This window comes from Cydia splendana, chromosome 12, assembly GCF_910591565.1.
Source record: "Cydia splendana chromosome 12, ilCydSple1.2, whole genome shotgun sequence".
NCBI lineage: Eukaryota > Metazoa > Arthropoda > Insecta > Lepidoptera > Tortricidae > Cydia > Cydia splendana.
In genome coordinates this window covers 9,949,453-9,965,402 of record NC_085971.1, presented here as the reverse complement: position 1 = coordinate 9,965,402, position 15,950 = coordinate 9,949,453, and the positions used below count along the sequence as shown (strand labels likewise).

The 15,950-nt window shown below is 37.0% G+C and overlaps 2 protein-coding genes across 2 annotated transcripts in view; both read right to left on the bottom strand.

The window, feature by feature from the left end:
• The window catches only part of LOC134795561 (programmed cell death protein 5), a 487,306-nt gene that overhangs the window by 260,994 nt on the left and 210,362 nt on the right, over nt 1-15,950 (bottom strand). The gene's annotated exons all lie outside the window — the stretch shown is intronic.
• On the bottom strand, nt 5,176-6,951 carry LOC134795443 (uncharacterized). Its single transcript, XM_063767282.1, has one exon. It carries the CDS (start codon nt 6,677-6,679, stop codon nt 6,098-6,100), a length of 582 nt encoding a protein of 193 aa, XP_063623352.1. The 5' UTR covers nt 6,680-6,951; the 3' UTR covers nt 5,176-6,097.

The following is a 15,950-nucleotide window of genomic DNA, read 5'->3' as shown; positions in this document are numbered from 1 at the left end:
TTATCGAATCGCACCAAAGTTATGGTATGCTTCAAAATTTGGCTTGGCACCGACTTCAAACATATCAGTTGGTAACGCATAGACATAAACAAGGATAATATTTTATTTCATCCTTTTTGAAGTCGGTTTAATTTTTTTTGTAAAAAGTTTTTATATTAATTTTAGTGCCTTCAACGGCGAGGAGGTGTATTCTAATTGTAATAACAGGTTATGAATTTGATCTGGATTGACAGCATTTAGATATCATTTTGATGTCACAAAGTCGACACTGCCGTTGGTTTCACACAGTTCATAATGTTATGTATCTACCTACAAATAGAGTTCAGAACGTTTTTTTATTGTGCCTCCCGTTTGCGGTTTGCGGTAACCCAACGTCGTACATAATAACATATTATATACTCTATCGCCTTGATATTAGGGACGTGTTCAGATTGCTGTTATATTGTGATTGTCAATAAGGATTAACCTAAGTCTAAACTGGGCCATAACCGCGAAAATCGAAGTTCGTCAATTGCGGGCATGTTTCTCCTTCACTCTAATTACGTCTTAATGAGAGTAAAAGAGAAAGTTCCCCGCAATTTGGGAATTTCGGTTTTGGCTCCGCGGTTAATAAAGCATAATATATACATATATGTTATAACAAAGCGTGAGTAAAAACGTTTTGGATCACGTTTGGCGACGTCGTAGGCGTGTCCATCCATGCAGCTGACTGGTAGGCTAGTCGGTGTAGATACTGTAGATAATGATGATGTGTGGGAGGACAAAATATTCCACGACCTCATTCCGTTATATATTGCGGGATTTAAAATGTATCACAGCGGTTATCTAGAAAAGATTCGCTTTTGTTTAGGCTTTGCGAATATAGGTTGTCGTTAAGTATCGCTTCGAATGTGCTTAAGATTTGCTCTAAACCTACTGAAATAATGCATTTTAGTATTTTAAGTTGCTAAATTATAATGTGTTTTGTAAGTGAAAATTTATTGGCTCTCTGAACAATGTTTGCCATATTTCACGCCTGAAACACAGAGAATCCTAGTTCAGGCACGACATGTAAACCATCACTATTTTTAAGTCTTTGTTTTATATGAATGTAACCATGAAAAACGTGTTTTTAAATAAATTATGTTTATGTTTAACTCGGTTTTTTTTTTCCCGTAGTTACCACCAAAATATTGTTAGAGTTTTAATACTAATAAAAACAGTATAAAACAGTATAAACAGTATAAATATTGCATCATTTGGTTTTGTGGGTACTAAGTTGAATTCCATTGCAGAACTGAAATATTAAGTACCTAGGTAATATTATTTTAGTTAAAGTAGATTCAACCTTCCACTTGCTGAAATACACTTTAAGGCGCTACGCGCTGTTTTTGGCCGTAAACTCCTACTTTCTTTCTAGAGTATATAATATCTTCTTAACGGTTCAACAAAAAAATATGAAAAAAATATATATGAATCTACGTTTTATGTACAACATTCGTAACGTTTGACTTTTTTCCTGTGACTTATAATTTTTCCAATAAAGGAACATTACGATAGACCGTTTTGCGACTAACTTTGCCTATTTCTACTAAACGGTTTATTCGATTAAAGTTATTTGTAACTAAAATAAATGTTTTAACCAACACTACAAATGCAACTTAGAATAATGTTAATCAGTCAATTTTTTTTTTAAGAAATCGAATATTTTTCAACATTTCGTGCGTATACAGCTCGAAAAAGGCGTGGCCGGCAGTCGTGTGCTGGCTTTGAGACGAGGAGGCTGTGTCGCTCGTCGCTCCGTGCCTTCCTTGTATTCTGCATGCTTGTGCTGAGCCCAAGTGCAATGAAATTGGAGTTATTGTGGCCAAAGATCAAATAACTGCAGAAAGTTTATTTGGTTGTGACGCGCTTTAGCGCGCGCAACACGGTATATCGCAGCCTATTATTACGAACGTAATGACAATATTTCCACTTATATTACGTTTTTAATAAAGTTCGATTTCTAAAAAATAATAATTAATTAATCAACATTGGCAATTTATGTTGTAGGTATATCTATCTATCTGTCTGTATATATAAATGCAAGTGTCCTGACTGACTGACTGACTGATTCATCAACGCAGAGCCGAAACTACAAAAGATACAGATAAGTGTACAAGAGATTAGAAACAATTTTGAGAAATTCAACCCCTAAGGGGGTTTAAAAGGGGATGAAAGTTTGTATGGGGTTCAAGTTTTATTTTAAGCTAGGAATTTGAAACTTCGTAAACAGATATATTATTAAAATACAAGAAAACTAATTTCAGCGTTTTTGAAAATTCATCCCTTAAGGTGGTGAAAAAGGGGTTGGAAGTTTGTATGGATATCAAACATTTTATTCGAACGCGGGACTTGAATCTTTGTATTTGGGGATATTCTTAAAAGACAGGAAAAGTAATTTCAGCGTTTTGTAAAATTCATCCCCTAACAGGTTTAAAAAGGGGTTGAAAGTTTGAATCCATTACAAATGCTTTGAAACTTCTTAGAAAGGCATAATAGCCGATTACAAAAAATGTAAATGCAACGTTTTTGGAAATTCAACCCCTAAGTGGGTTAAAAGGGGATGAAAGTTTATTTTGGGGTGCACATTTTAATATAAGCTAGGAACTTGAAACTTTGCAAAAAGGTATTACTTAAATTTAAAAAACATGAAAACTAATTTAGTGAGAAAGGGGTTGAAAGTTTGTATGGAGATCAAATATTTTCTGAGTGCGGAACTTGAATCTTTGTATAAGAGCATATTATTAGAATACAAGAAAAGTAATTTCAGCGTTTTTAAAAATTCATTACTTAAAACGGTTAAAAGGGGGTTGAAAATTTATATGAAAACTTCATACAATTTGCATAAAAAGAAAAGTAATTTCAACATTGCTTGGATATGAAAATTATAGGTACCTACTAAAGATGTAAAATGTTGAAGATGAGATTCCACGCGGACGAAGTCGCGGGCAACAGCTAGTACTATATAGTTTGATTCAGAAACCATTAAATTTTTAGGATTCTTCTTCTTCGCCTAGCCTTTTCCCATATCATTTGGGGTCGACTCTCCTCATTCTTTCTTCATTCTTCGCTAGGCGTACCTGTTCTGGGTCGTCGAGACATCTATTTACATTTTTAGGATTGTTACCTATTAAAATGATGTTAGTTTATTAAGTAAATTATGTTTTCTCAAACATGCGTGGAAATATTGTCATTAGGTCATTATCATTACGTCCCGTCCTTATTTGAACTTTTATACGTATTTCCTCGCATTTTTTGAGAGAAGTACTTATATGTATATATTATTTCAATCGCGATAACATTCACCGGCCTTATGTTCATAAAATATACTTTCTTTGCTGTCTGTTTAATATCATACTCGGCAGGCATAATTATAATAGGGATATCCCGGCCATGTGTAAATATTATAGATATCTTCTTTCGAGAAATGTTTTTTTTATGTGCTAGTCAGCAAATGAGCCGCCTGTTGGGAAGCGGTCATCGTCGCCCATGGACTTATGTCCATGTTGCGTATGCAACATCACATGTATTAAGAAAGTTACAAAGGTAAACCAATAAAACGCAGGTTTAAAAATCAGTAAACTTTAATTCTCTTTGACAATCATTGTTATAAATTATTTATAACAATGATTTATGAAATGTAATTTACGACCTCCACTACATGCATGATCTACTCATACATCATCATGTTTGAAAACAAAATATCTGCAAACAAAAGATATACGAGTATAGCGCCAACTGCGCGCCTCTGGGCTGTATCTTATTCTTTGAACCTCGTGGCCGTGCAGCGATACAAAATTCACGTACGATCGCAGTGAACAGGGTAAGCGGGTGGTGCGGGTACAGAGCGCTTAGCTCCGCCCAGACGCTCAAGGGCATTGGGCCTACCTATCGTCTTAATTATATCAGGCGTTCTCCGCGGATCGAGTTTATGAGATCGAGCTTGGGGAGCCTGGGGATCGGTCGGCAACCTAATCCCAAGAATTGGCACTTGTAGTAGTTTTTTACAAAATCGACTGATATCTGACCACCCTACCCAGGGAACTTTTCCGTTCAGCAATGCAACATAACACATACAACATAGTAACATAGTACCGATAGAACGATAATAAGTACATAAAAAGAAGTATGATGATCTATCTGTCCACCATGACATACGGCGCCGAGACATGGACATATGTACACTAGGCGGCTGAGCATAAAGTTTTATGGGTTAGGTTGATTAGGTTCCATACAAGGTTTACCATGGTGCGCACTGTATATGTAGATATAGTAAATTAGGTACTCTTGCTGCCTCATCACTAAGCAGACGTGCAATAAGGCAATTACTAATTTTGAATTTTGAAATCGTAAAGGATGACTTAATCTTAATCCTATTTAATGTTATTGAGATATCTTAATGATCTTTAAACTATATTTGAACCTATATCATACGAGAACAACTACGAGTTCTTATCGTTCGCTTAAATCACTCGTTTGATACAACGATAAAAACCTTTTAATTAGGTACCTATTTTAAATTCGTCAAGCATTTTAGGCCTGTAGGGCGTGTCAAAGTATTTACATAATTAACATAATAAGCGTTCATTCTTCTTATTGAATGGACTATATTCAGCCATTTGGGGCCAATCTGCTTTAGACGTTTTTGTAAACATGATGCTTACAAAAACCAATCTGTGTTTATGCCGAAGCCATTTAAAATAAGCATATGAATACTATTCATCCCATTACACATAGGGCCGGAACAACCATGGGAAAACTCGTACTGTGTTCTCACGCAATAAATTCCAAATTCAAACTGGTTTTCTAATAGCAGTTGCGGCTGTTATGCGTGATGGGGCAGTACTGTAGGAACTTTTCTCAATTATAGAGAAATTATTGTAGTGAAAATTAACTTTTTAGTAGTACTTTATCTGTTATGCTCATAGCTCATGTTCCTACAATAGCTACCCACTTGTAAGTAATATGTTCTTTTTTTTTCATTTTTTAAGTAGGTACGATTAAAGAAACATCACAAAAAATAAATATGACCGAAGCTATTAGACTCGTCTATTAGTTCGTGACGTGATCATGATATGTAAATTATAGTGTTAATCGGTGAGTCTGTAAATGTCAACTGCTGGTAGGTAATATATTAAATTGATAAGACATAAATATTTTTGTTATTCTTTTATTTTTATTAAATACGAAAACCTAACTTATAACTACAATAAAAATGACTTAGAATTTACGAGATGCAATATTTCGACTACCTATGTATCCCTATGTCGATAACAATTGTTAAACGTAGGTAGGTACTGAGTATACTTTATAGACAAAGTCTACTTATGTACAAATTCGATCCTCTTCACAGCAATAGGGATATACAATTAAGTATGTAAGTGCAGACAAGTGTTTGTACACAAGTACACAACACCAGGTACAATACTTCGTGATGGTTCTACATAGTAAGGTACATAATACTTATACAGCGGTATAATTATAGTCTACAGGTTTTCTCAGTAATTTATAAACGTGAAAGGCACTATGCTTGAATAATAGGAAACATACAAATATTTCAAATAGGTATGTCATGTTATTTTGACTATTCGATTTAAAAGTATATAATAATATTTGGAGAACTGGTGATAAAATTACTTTGCAGTGATTTAAATAATTTGAGTGAGATTTTTTTAGCCTAGAGGTGGTTTTCACTTGGTGTTCTACAGTGCAAATCTGTAATCATAAATACCAAAGAGTTGAATTGAAACATTATAATTACGTTACGGACCCACGAAATTCAAATCGGTATGACACAGTCTTATTTTTCCTTATATACTTAGTGAGACGTGTCACAGCACAAAACTACTCCTAGCGAGCGGGACCCAGAGGCACCCATCGTCGCCTCTTTCTTGGTCCTTGGTGAAGACAGTAGTAACGTCGGCTACCTCCTTCAGGTTTCAGTACTCAACTACTGATATGGTGAGACATATCTCTCTAGTGGTATTTAGACTACCAACTAAATGTTAACCAGTCTTGATCTCCGTCCGTGTTCACTCCATATTATGGTACACAGTCGATTAGCACTTCTTATGGTTTATCGGTGGAGTCCCGCTGAAGGGCTGTATACGGCATGTCGTGGCACTCGCTGTGTTGGCAGACCGGAGAGACCGCGTACGTAAGTGTAAGTGACGGGTGGGCGAAGAATGCGCTTCGGTTGGGTCTGCTTTTTGGGTTGGCGCTGACGATCGGTCGGTGAACTTGACTGTGATCGTGATGTTAGGTTTAGGCTTTGGAAGACACGGCGTAGCGAGACTGTAGAGCGATGACGGCGGTGGTGGTCGGAGCCGTCGCTGCCGGATTCACTGGCGGAGCACGATGAATGGTCGTCACCAGCATTCCTGTTGGGGTCGCAGCTGACGCTGTCATTGCTGCTGGAGCTGGCGAGCGAGTCGGCGTCTGCTGAACGCCGCGTCAGCCTCCTGCTCAGCGCCCGCAGCAGCCTTCCGCCGCGAGGCGCCGGTACAGGTTCCGTCATTTCTTCCATTGGCGGACACACTATTATCTTTGGCGTCACTGATTCGCGTCGAGGGTTTTTCGAGCGTTGATCCACTAGTTTCACCGGCAAATCGCCGACGAACTTCTCACTCTTCACAATATTAACTTCTAGTATTTTCATAAGTTCGACAGTTCACTACTTTCGAGGTTGAAACGATATTTTTATGTTAGGTGAATGTCGTTATGATACGAAACTTTTCCGATGTGGGCGAGTTTTGCAGAGCATAGGTCGCTTGACGAGATGTGTTTGCGAACTGATTGGCGAGAGGTGAGAGAGCGGCTTATAAGCTTTTTCCCGATCATGCGCAGTGGAGAGCTCGAGGAAGCCTGCAGATGCACACGTCCGCTACAAGCCTCCTATGCTGGTAGGCAGGACCCGAAGGACAGTGATACGATTGAAAAGTTAACATGTAAGGAATTAAAACTAGAACAAAGTACCTCGATGATCTTTTGAGTACCTACTAGGAAATATTTAATAGGTAATCGCATACCTATATCGCTTGGTATAAACTGTGTGTTTTCGGTAGTATCAAATTCATCATAAACTTTGAAACAGTTCGGGTATAGGTAAGTGTTTTACCTAACCCTGAATATCTGATATAAATTAGGTACTCACATAAAATTAAAAGTAGTCCAAATATTTCGCTGCTACGCCTTAAGCGACTTAACGTTTGTGTGTCGCTTTTTTAAACTTACAGGTTACTAAAAGACAGAATTAACTAACAGAATTTATCAAATATTGCATTGCTTACAATTTAAATAATAGTCTAGTGGTAAGGTGTGCAGCTTTCAAAACGGAGGTGTCGGGGGCGTTAGTTCGATTCCCAGGTCGTAGGTATTACCAATAGATTCTCTTAATTTAATAATACACATTGTCATTCTGCGCTGAGTATAATTGTATTCCATTCGGCGTCGGTCGAGACCCTAGGTCCGTGTAGCATGTTCGGGCACAGGAGTCATTTTTAGATATATTTTAGAGTGTCATTTAGAATTAATTTATTAAAAAACATTTATTTACACAAATAAATTACAGGTAATAAGCTTAAAGCTTAAAGATAACACAAACGAAATTGAATGATAATATACATAGCTACTCATGAAATAAAAAAACTATGGAAACGCATTAAATGATAATACTAAAAATAAAACTAATGTGAATATAAACTTAAAAATACTTACGTAAAAGGATTTCCTAAATTTTGCCCCCTAGGCAAGGTGCCCATGCCCATCACACAGGCGGCATTCCCACGCAGGAAGCAGGAAGCAGACGGTATTCCCACGTTTAGAGTAAGGTTTATTTTTAGACTCCATAATCATGTATTTTTTCCTGTTTTCATGAATAAAGCTACTGTTATTCAACAATTTATCATTTGATATTTACTATAGTTTTTGCACCTCCGGTGTAGTAAAATCTGCATAGGTACTTTAGACTTATCTGCGAAGAAAATCTATGAGCTCGGCATTGGGAGATATAATTTATATTTATTCTGATAAAACAAAAATGTGGAAAAGACAGCCTAAAAATGGTTGTCTCTATCTTATAAGGAAGTTCATTGGTAAAACCGAATAAAATAGTATACGGTAAGGTAACTTTTGAAGAAAACGATTAGCGCGGTGTTATGCAAGGAATTGGTTAAAAATATTGAAACCTACAATTTGAAACTAATGAACTAAAATCCCATGTTCCTTAGAAATGGTTTTCTATTTACGAGTACCTACTATAACTTTCAATTTCCAATACCTACAAAGTTTTTTATTTATTAATTGAGTATATACTCGTATCTCTCTTCTTAGTCGTGCACTCTTGACAGAGTGGTCGTGGTCATGTCACGGTCGATTTCTGCGCCACCGCAGCTCTTGCGATCCGTCGCCATGTGGCTCTGTTTTTGGTGGAGTGGGAGCAATCGTTGACTGTATTTCCTGTGATGGACTTAATGAGGTCTGTCCATCGTTTTGGGGAGCGGCCACGAGATATTTTGCCTAAGATACTCGTATAGGTACAGCAATAGTTTCAGCAATTAAAAAACTTAAGATTTCGGTTCTATTCTGCTAGCCAAGTAACAATCGTTTACAGAAAACGCCAATCAAAACCTAAATAACGTATGAAAACGATTACTGATGTGATTTGTCTTTGTCTACTGTTATCTCGATACATTTTTTATTTGATTAGATGAAATTAGAAAGTAAGTAACAACAAAGTTACTTACTTTGACAAATATTTCTCTTGGTTATTTACTAGTAGGTACCCACCTACTTATGTACATAGTTACCTTTTTTGCCTGACTGCCGAAGGAGGGTTATGTTTTTCGAGCGTATGTATTTTTGGCACAGCCTACATCTTTGACGGTTTACAATATGGCTATTTGGTAATAAATGCAAAAATCGGCCAAAAGCATGTCGGGCCATGCTCAGTGTAGGGTTACGTAGTTACCATTCTGTCAAAATAGGCCAAACCGAGGCTATTCGTAAGTATCATGTACATTACAAGCATGCAAGCAATAAAAAAACCGTTGCAGTGCTTTTAATTATAATAAAAAATATATACTTTTTATTTTACCCTTTAGTCGCAATGCATTATTTATGTATTCATGCCAAATTTCAGCGTTCTAGCACTAACGATCACGGAGCAAAGCCTCAGACAGACGGACATGGCGAAACTATAAGGGTTTCTTGGTGACTAAGAAACCCTAAAAACGATTGAATCATTTAAGGGCTTCTAAAGGAGGCTATAAAAAGTGTTATTAATTACTTGCCTAGCACGTTTTCTATTTAGAACAGCAAAGGGCTCTATTACAAGCCTTATATTGAAGTGGCGTGGTGCACGTGCCATAATTCTTCGTTGTGCAACAATCTCGGCGCCGCCGTCGCGACACACTACTCCGTGACGTACTTTATTCCATGCCACGAGACCTTTATTTATAAAAAGAAGGTGTGAAACAGCTGAACATTCTTTTAACTAGCTTGAAGAATAGTCGCTAATGAAAGTAACTCGGTCTGTCAGTTACGAACATAAATAAATAAGTACTTAGATGAAATTATGGAGATAATTTGAGTTTAGGGTAAGTACTGTGACTAGTCGTATGCCTATTGCCTAGTATTAACCTCATTTTTCATTACAAAACACTGAATATAAAAGGAAATACCTTGTAAAACTAAAGTCCTTACAGTCGCATATTTCATTTATTATTCCATCGAATATTCTAACAATTGAAACTTGAAGCACTTAATTCCATGGATTATTACTTATCACGTGTTTTTTTTAAATATATTATCTTTATTTTAACTTAGAAATAAACAAAATAAAACCTCGGGATATTTCCCGACACACCAAACACCAAATTAGTATTGACGTTGACAATAAAACTGATGAAGACAGCTCGACGTTCCGTTACGCTGATGCTCTAGTACAATTTCGAAACATAAAATCTAAAAATTCATAAGATAAATAAAAATATTAAAATAATTAATTCTCTAAATTCCGGATGTCTTAAATAATATATTAGATACTAATAAACATAAAAAAACTTCAATACAGGAACGTTTTTCAGAAGTAAACTAAAAATATCTCAAAGAAAAATAATGCTTACAAATTCGTACGTGATGAGTTTTCGAACGTTCCCTTTTATCATAATTTAGTCTACTCCAACTGACTACTCGACTATTGCCTATGAATGTGTGCGTAGATGTCATTAAAAATAGCTCCGTCTTTCTCTAAACTGCGTGAGTAAAAAGGACATGATTTATATTCTGAAGTAAGCAATAGTGAACCTTAATATTTAAGACATATGGTTTAGTAAACAACCTGGAACTTATGATCTTTATTCTTGAATCAAACCTTGTTACACGCCACGAGATTTATGACATCTTCCTCAGTTCTGGTATCCTGGTACTTTTGGTAAACGTTTGTCTCAATAAGACACCTGTTGTCGGTTACCCGCTCGAGGCAAACGACCTCTTCTGCAATTCTGGCATCCTGGTACTTTTGGAATAATGTTTATGCCATTATGTCGCCGTTATGTCGCCATTATGTCGCCGTTATGTCGCCATTATGTCGCCAATATGTCGCTGTTATGTCGCTGTTATGTCGCCAGTTGTCTTTGTTTTGATTCATGTCGCCGTTATGTCACTGTTATGTCGCCATTAAGTCTTTCTAGCTAATGTCGCCAATATGTCACCAATTTGCCGCCGTTATGTCGCCATTATGTCGCTATTATGTCGCCGTTATGTCGCTATTATGTCGCCATTATGTCGCCGTTATGTCGCCATTCTGTCGCCGTTATGTCGCCGTTATGTCGCCATTATGTCGCCATTATGTCGCCAATATGTCGCTGTTATGTCGCCAATATGTCGCTGTTATGTCGCCAGTTGTTTTTGTTTTGATTCATGTCGCCAATATGTCGCTGTTATGTCGCCGTTATGTTGCCATTAAGTCTTTCTAGCTAATGTCGCCGTTAAGTCGCTATTATGTCGCCGTTATGTCGCTATTATGTTGCCAATATGTCGCCGTTATGTCGCCATTATGTCGCCATTATGTCGCCGTTATGTTGCCATTATGTCGCCAATATGTCGCTGTTATGTCGCCAATATGTCGCTGTTATGTCGCCAGTTGTCTTTGTTTTGATTCATGTCGCCAATATGTCGCTGTTATGTCGCCGTTATGTCGCCAATATGTCGCCGTTATGTCGCCGTTATGTCGCCATTAAGTCGCCGTTATGTCGCCAATATGTCGCCGTTATGTCGCCGTTATGTCGCCATAGTAAAAAGGTATAAAAGGCCGGTGCGGAGCGTTGGGCAGGGATTCATTCTTCGACCGGGCTAGCAGTGACTCTGGTTTTCGGGTGTAACGTAGTGCGGGGAAGTGAAGTTTCTCCGCGACTCTTTCTGTTTGTTTTTACTTGGAATTATCCTAGTGAATTTAGACTTAGAATTTGTGTCTGTGCTTGGTTTTGCGGGGATTTTAATCGTCGTAACGCTAAGTTTAGACTGTTGTGGAGATTCTTTACTGCCATGTGTGGGTTTTTAATTATTGTGAGGTTTTCTCTACGCTGTGTGTTCTAAGTGCCGTCATGTTATGCAGGGACAATGTCAATGCATAGCCGGGGCTAGGAATATTGTCTGTGTTTGGTTTTACGGGAAGAAATTCTCGTAACGTTAAATATAGATGACAGTGTTTAAGGGAATTTCACTTTTCTGTTGAGTTAGTTTAATTTAGTGATAACTTAGTTATTTTAGTGTTTTTCTATGGGGTATTTTTTCTATTTTAAAAGCCAGATCATTGTTTGGACTGACAGTTTGTCCAGCTAAACATTCACTCCGCCTAACGGTGCCAAAGGATTGGATGGTTAGGAGTCTATTGCTCCAAGTTTGAGAGGACTTGGCGTCTCTTTTATATCAACATAAGAGACGAATTATCTCACTAGTCTCAAGGCCCAGCTGTTTAGATGGATGTGGGGACGTCACGTGCGCGTCATCCGGAGTAATCTGGGCCCACTGAAGTCGACAGTAATTGAGACTAGGTCTCCTATTAAATTTATTTATATATTTCGATGCTCCGGTTCATGCTAGTGCTGGTTGCGGGGACAGACTTCTGTCGTGACTGATATTACACTTAGTCTTTGTTGTGGCAGAGTTTCCCTCGTGATTAGTGCGTGTGTGTACGTCGATTAGTCGTGATTAGGGTACTGATCCACTTATATACACGGAATAGGGCGACTTATTCTTATCCACCATGCCCGCGGGCGATAAGGAGGGAATCAAATACACTGGCCTGTAGGTTGCCTTATCGGTCTCGCCTGCCGAACTTTACAGCCTCTCGTAGGGACTACACTTGCGTATATTACAAAGCATTAGGTCGATGGTAAGAACGAACTATGCTTTGAATATACTAGATTAGGGACAAATGGTAGGATTAGGGTAGAATCACACACTTGTTTGATGTCTATTAACGTTCTTTTTTAGTTAGGGTCTATAAATTTGAAATGGTTGATATATATTTATCTTTAAGGGTTTTAAAATATGGTTTCTTAATCCTAAAATATGTGTGTTTAAAAGGTAAAGAGTTTAACTGCCTAAATCTTTCTAATTTCTCATTTATATGGGGAAAGAATTAGTGCTTCTATAAAATTTTATTTCTACTTTTCATTTCTGGTTGTCTGGTGTAGGAACGAGGTACTGAGTAATAAAATCAGGTATTTACAACATAAACTCTTAATTATCAATCTGGATTTAGGAACGCAGACTATTCTGGGATTGAAGAACGGTTTGTTTTAGGGAACCTTTGTCAGGCAAGAGCAGTACAAAGGATTTATTGAGTGAATACTCAATTTCGACCTCTACTAAACATAATAGTTAACAAATAAACTCGGTGCTTCGTTTATACATCTAGAGAACTAGGAATTCTGTCTAGATTATTAGTTTTGGGGAATGGGAATAAGGGATTAGCATCCCTAGCTTTTGAATATAAAAAAGATAAGTTTTCATCATCATCTAGGTGCGTTTAGGTTACGAAGTGTTGGTCATAGCCCGTCTGGCTAAACTGGTAGGGTAGGTGTTCCGATTAATACTTGCAAATCGGACTAAGAGCTTCCAGACCTGCATCGGGCGTACGGAGCAGCACGTGTGATTAAATCACACATCGTTTAGAAGATGATAGTTAGTTATAATTAACCCTTGAAATGCTAGGGTGTAAAAGAGCTTATCTCAGGAGTGCTGCTTCTATGTTATCCCGGAAGCTTAATAGGTGTGGCAGGATTTCACCAACAACATTTTTATATATTTATATCATCATTATATGCTGTAATACTTAAATACATTATAGTAAATTTTACGCCATCATTTACATTGCACTAATAAATTCTAATAATTTTCTATTTTTGTAATTCATTTTTCTTTAAATTATTTCTTACTTGCATAAATAATTATTTTATTACCATAAATATCTGTTCTCAAAACCTAGGTAATAATAAATAAAGTCAGAGTCCAAAATTTAGCTGATACTCATTAAAGAATTTGAGGTTACTGCGGTTCACTTCAGAGGGGTCCTAACTACTAGCTAGACGATCACATGGCCATATTTTAAGGGTAAATCGAAAGGGGATGTTATATTAAGGTAGGTTAGGTAAGTAAATAAGGGGGGAGTTACAGTACAGAGGATAGTTTTTAGGGTTCCGTACCCAAAGGTTAAAAACGGGACCCTATTACTACGACTCCGCTGTCCGTCCGTCTGTCTGTCACCAGGCTGTATCTCATGAACCGTGATAGCTAGACGGTAGAAATTTTCACAGATTATGTATTTCTGTTGCCGCTATAACAACAGATACTAAAAAGTACGGAAACCTCGTTGAGCGAGTCCGACTCGCACTTGTCCGGTTTTTTATATTGACACACACACCGATATTGTCATTCTAAGCGGACGAAGTCGCGGGCACAAACTCGTATAATAGGTACCTAGTTATTTATTTTAAAGGGGGCAAAGCTGTAGTTTACTTCCTCGTGCTAATATCTCGAGCAAGTAAAGGATTCCAAAATTAAACCACGAGCGCAGATTCTACTGGAGTCCCGCGAGGGTTCCGAGTCGCGACGGTTAAACAAACTATGCTACCGAGTGAAACACAAAATTTCTCACCACACCTCAACGCAGAAAATACCTAATACTGACTGTAAAACATTACAAAACAAATCCAAATTAACGCTATTAAATATGTAATAATAAGTACCGTAAAATGGGGTGAGTAGGGATTGCGTGGAAAGTTGGGTTATGAATGGGGTGAAAAGGGATGCCAGGGGGGTGACATGGTTTTTAAAGGCTACTGCTTCCTAAATAATGTATTCATATTACAAATGGAGCTATAGTGATATTCATAAGGAAAAAAATCGATCCAACAATGTTCCAAAATCACCTTTGTATGAAATCCCATCTCACCCCAACTACGAGGTACTACGGGGTGAGGAGGGATTTTGTGTTTATCGGTAAAGTTATGAAATTGAACTACCCAAAATCATAAAAAACTAAAATACAAACGTCCAGAACATTTATTATATATAGGTACCATTCAGTTTACATATGTAAAAATAAAATGTTATCGAGGTTCGAATGTCAGTTTTCTCCCTACTCACCCCATTTTACGGTACCTATCATTCATAATCATCAATTAAATGTCGATTCTGCCACCTAACACGAGGAAACAACTCAAACATTGCATCAAATTACTTTGCCACTCTTGTAGATAAAGTGCAACTTTACTCAACATATATTATTTATCTCCCGTTTGACCTGTTTTTTTAAGTCAGTGCATATTTAATAAAAAAAATATAAGGTAGGTAAATTGGTGTGTACCTACTTCAATGGGAAACTCAAAAAATACATATATTTGTCTCAAATGAATATTCTCTGTGCCAATGTAACATTCAACGTCGAATAGCTAAGTATTACCCTAATTACATCCGACTAAATACTTACCTAATTATTAATTACTTTTAAACCTTTTTGTTTATTCATCAGCCACGGCCTTCTCAAACTTATCTTGATAAGACACAAGCCACTTTGTCTTTATTCCGGTCTCACGTGCACACGTGGTTAATTGACTTCCGAACTATTCGTACATTATAAAATAAACGCCTTCTTATTTAAATAGAGCAAAGACACCTACGTCTAAAACTCCATTTAATTATTGGCAGGCGCTTTGTACAGGCGATTAACGGACATTCACTTATAAATTATAATATGTACCTACAATTTATAGGGCCATTGATTTGAATGACACAGTCAGAACGCTGTATTATAATCGCGGAACATAGTATACGTTGCAATAATGGAAGCAATTTGAAAAATTATGCTCGGTTTTACGGGCATTTTGAAGCAGTTTTATTAAGTTGCTTTTTTAAATTAAGGATTATGAAGACATTATTAAAATCGAATCAGGGGGCCGATTTTTGAATTTCGATCGCTCGATTTCGTCACTCGAAAATCGGTGGAAAACGGCGAAATGCTGATTAACATTTGCCTATGACTTGAATTAAGTACGTGAATTTATTAATACCTGAATCTAATAAACAGGACAAGTGTGTAAAGAAACGGATAAACCAGAACTTCTGGAAAATATAAATAAATCAAAACAATGGAACGTAAACAATGCGTAAACATATGTGTTTGTCGTTGACTGTACTTTACATTGTGGTAGAAATTATGTGAGCTGACTTTGAGTACACGTCAACGTATAATTTAACTTATTTCCTTAGGTACCTTAGGTACGTGTGCACAGAATATCAAAAATATTTTCTAGTATCAAAACTATGATTCCTACTTAACAAAGTGTGACCAGCCCAAGATTTTTTGAATTTCCCGCCAAAAATTTGTGTAATATTTCAGTAGCCAGACTTCTTCTATACTACTT

Bases quoted from the DNA above. Each gene is read 5' to 3' on its own strand.
- LOC134795443 (XM_063767282.1), bottom strand. From the start codon at position 6,679: ATGAAAATACTAGAAGTTAATATTGTGAAGAGTGAGAAGTTCGTCGGC.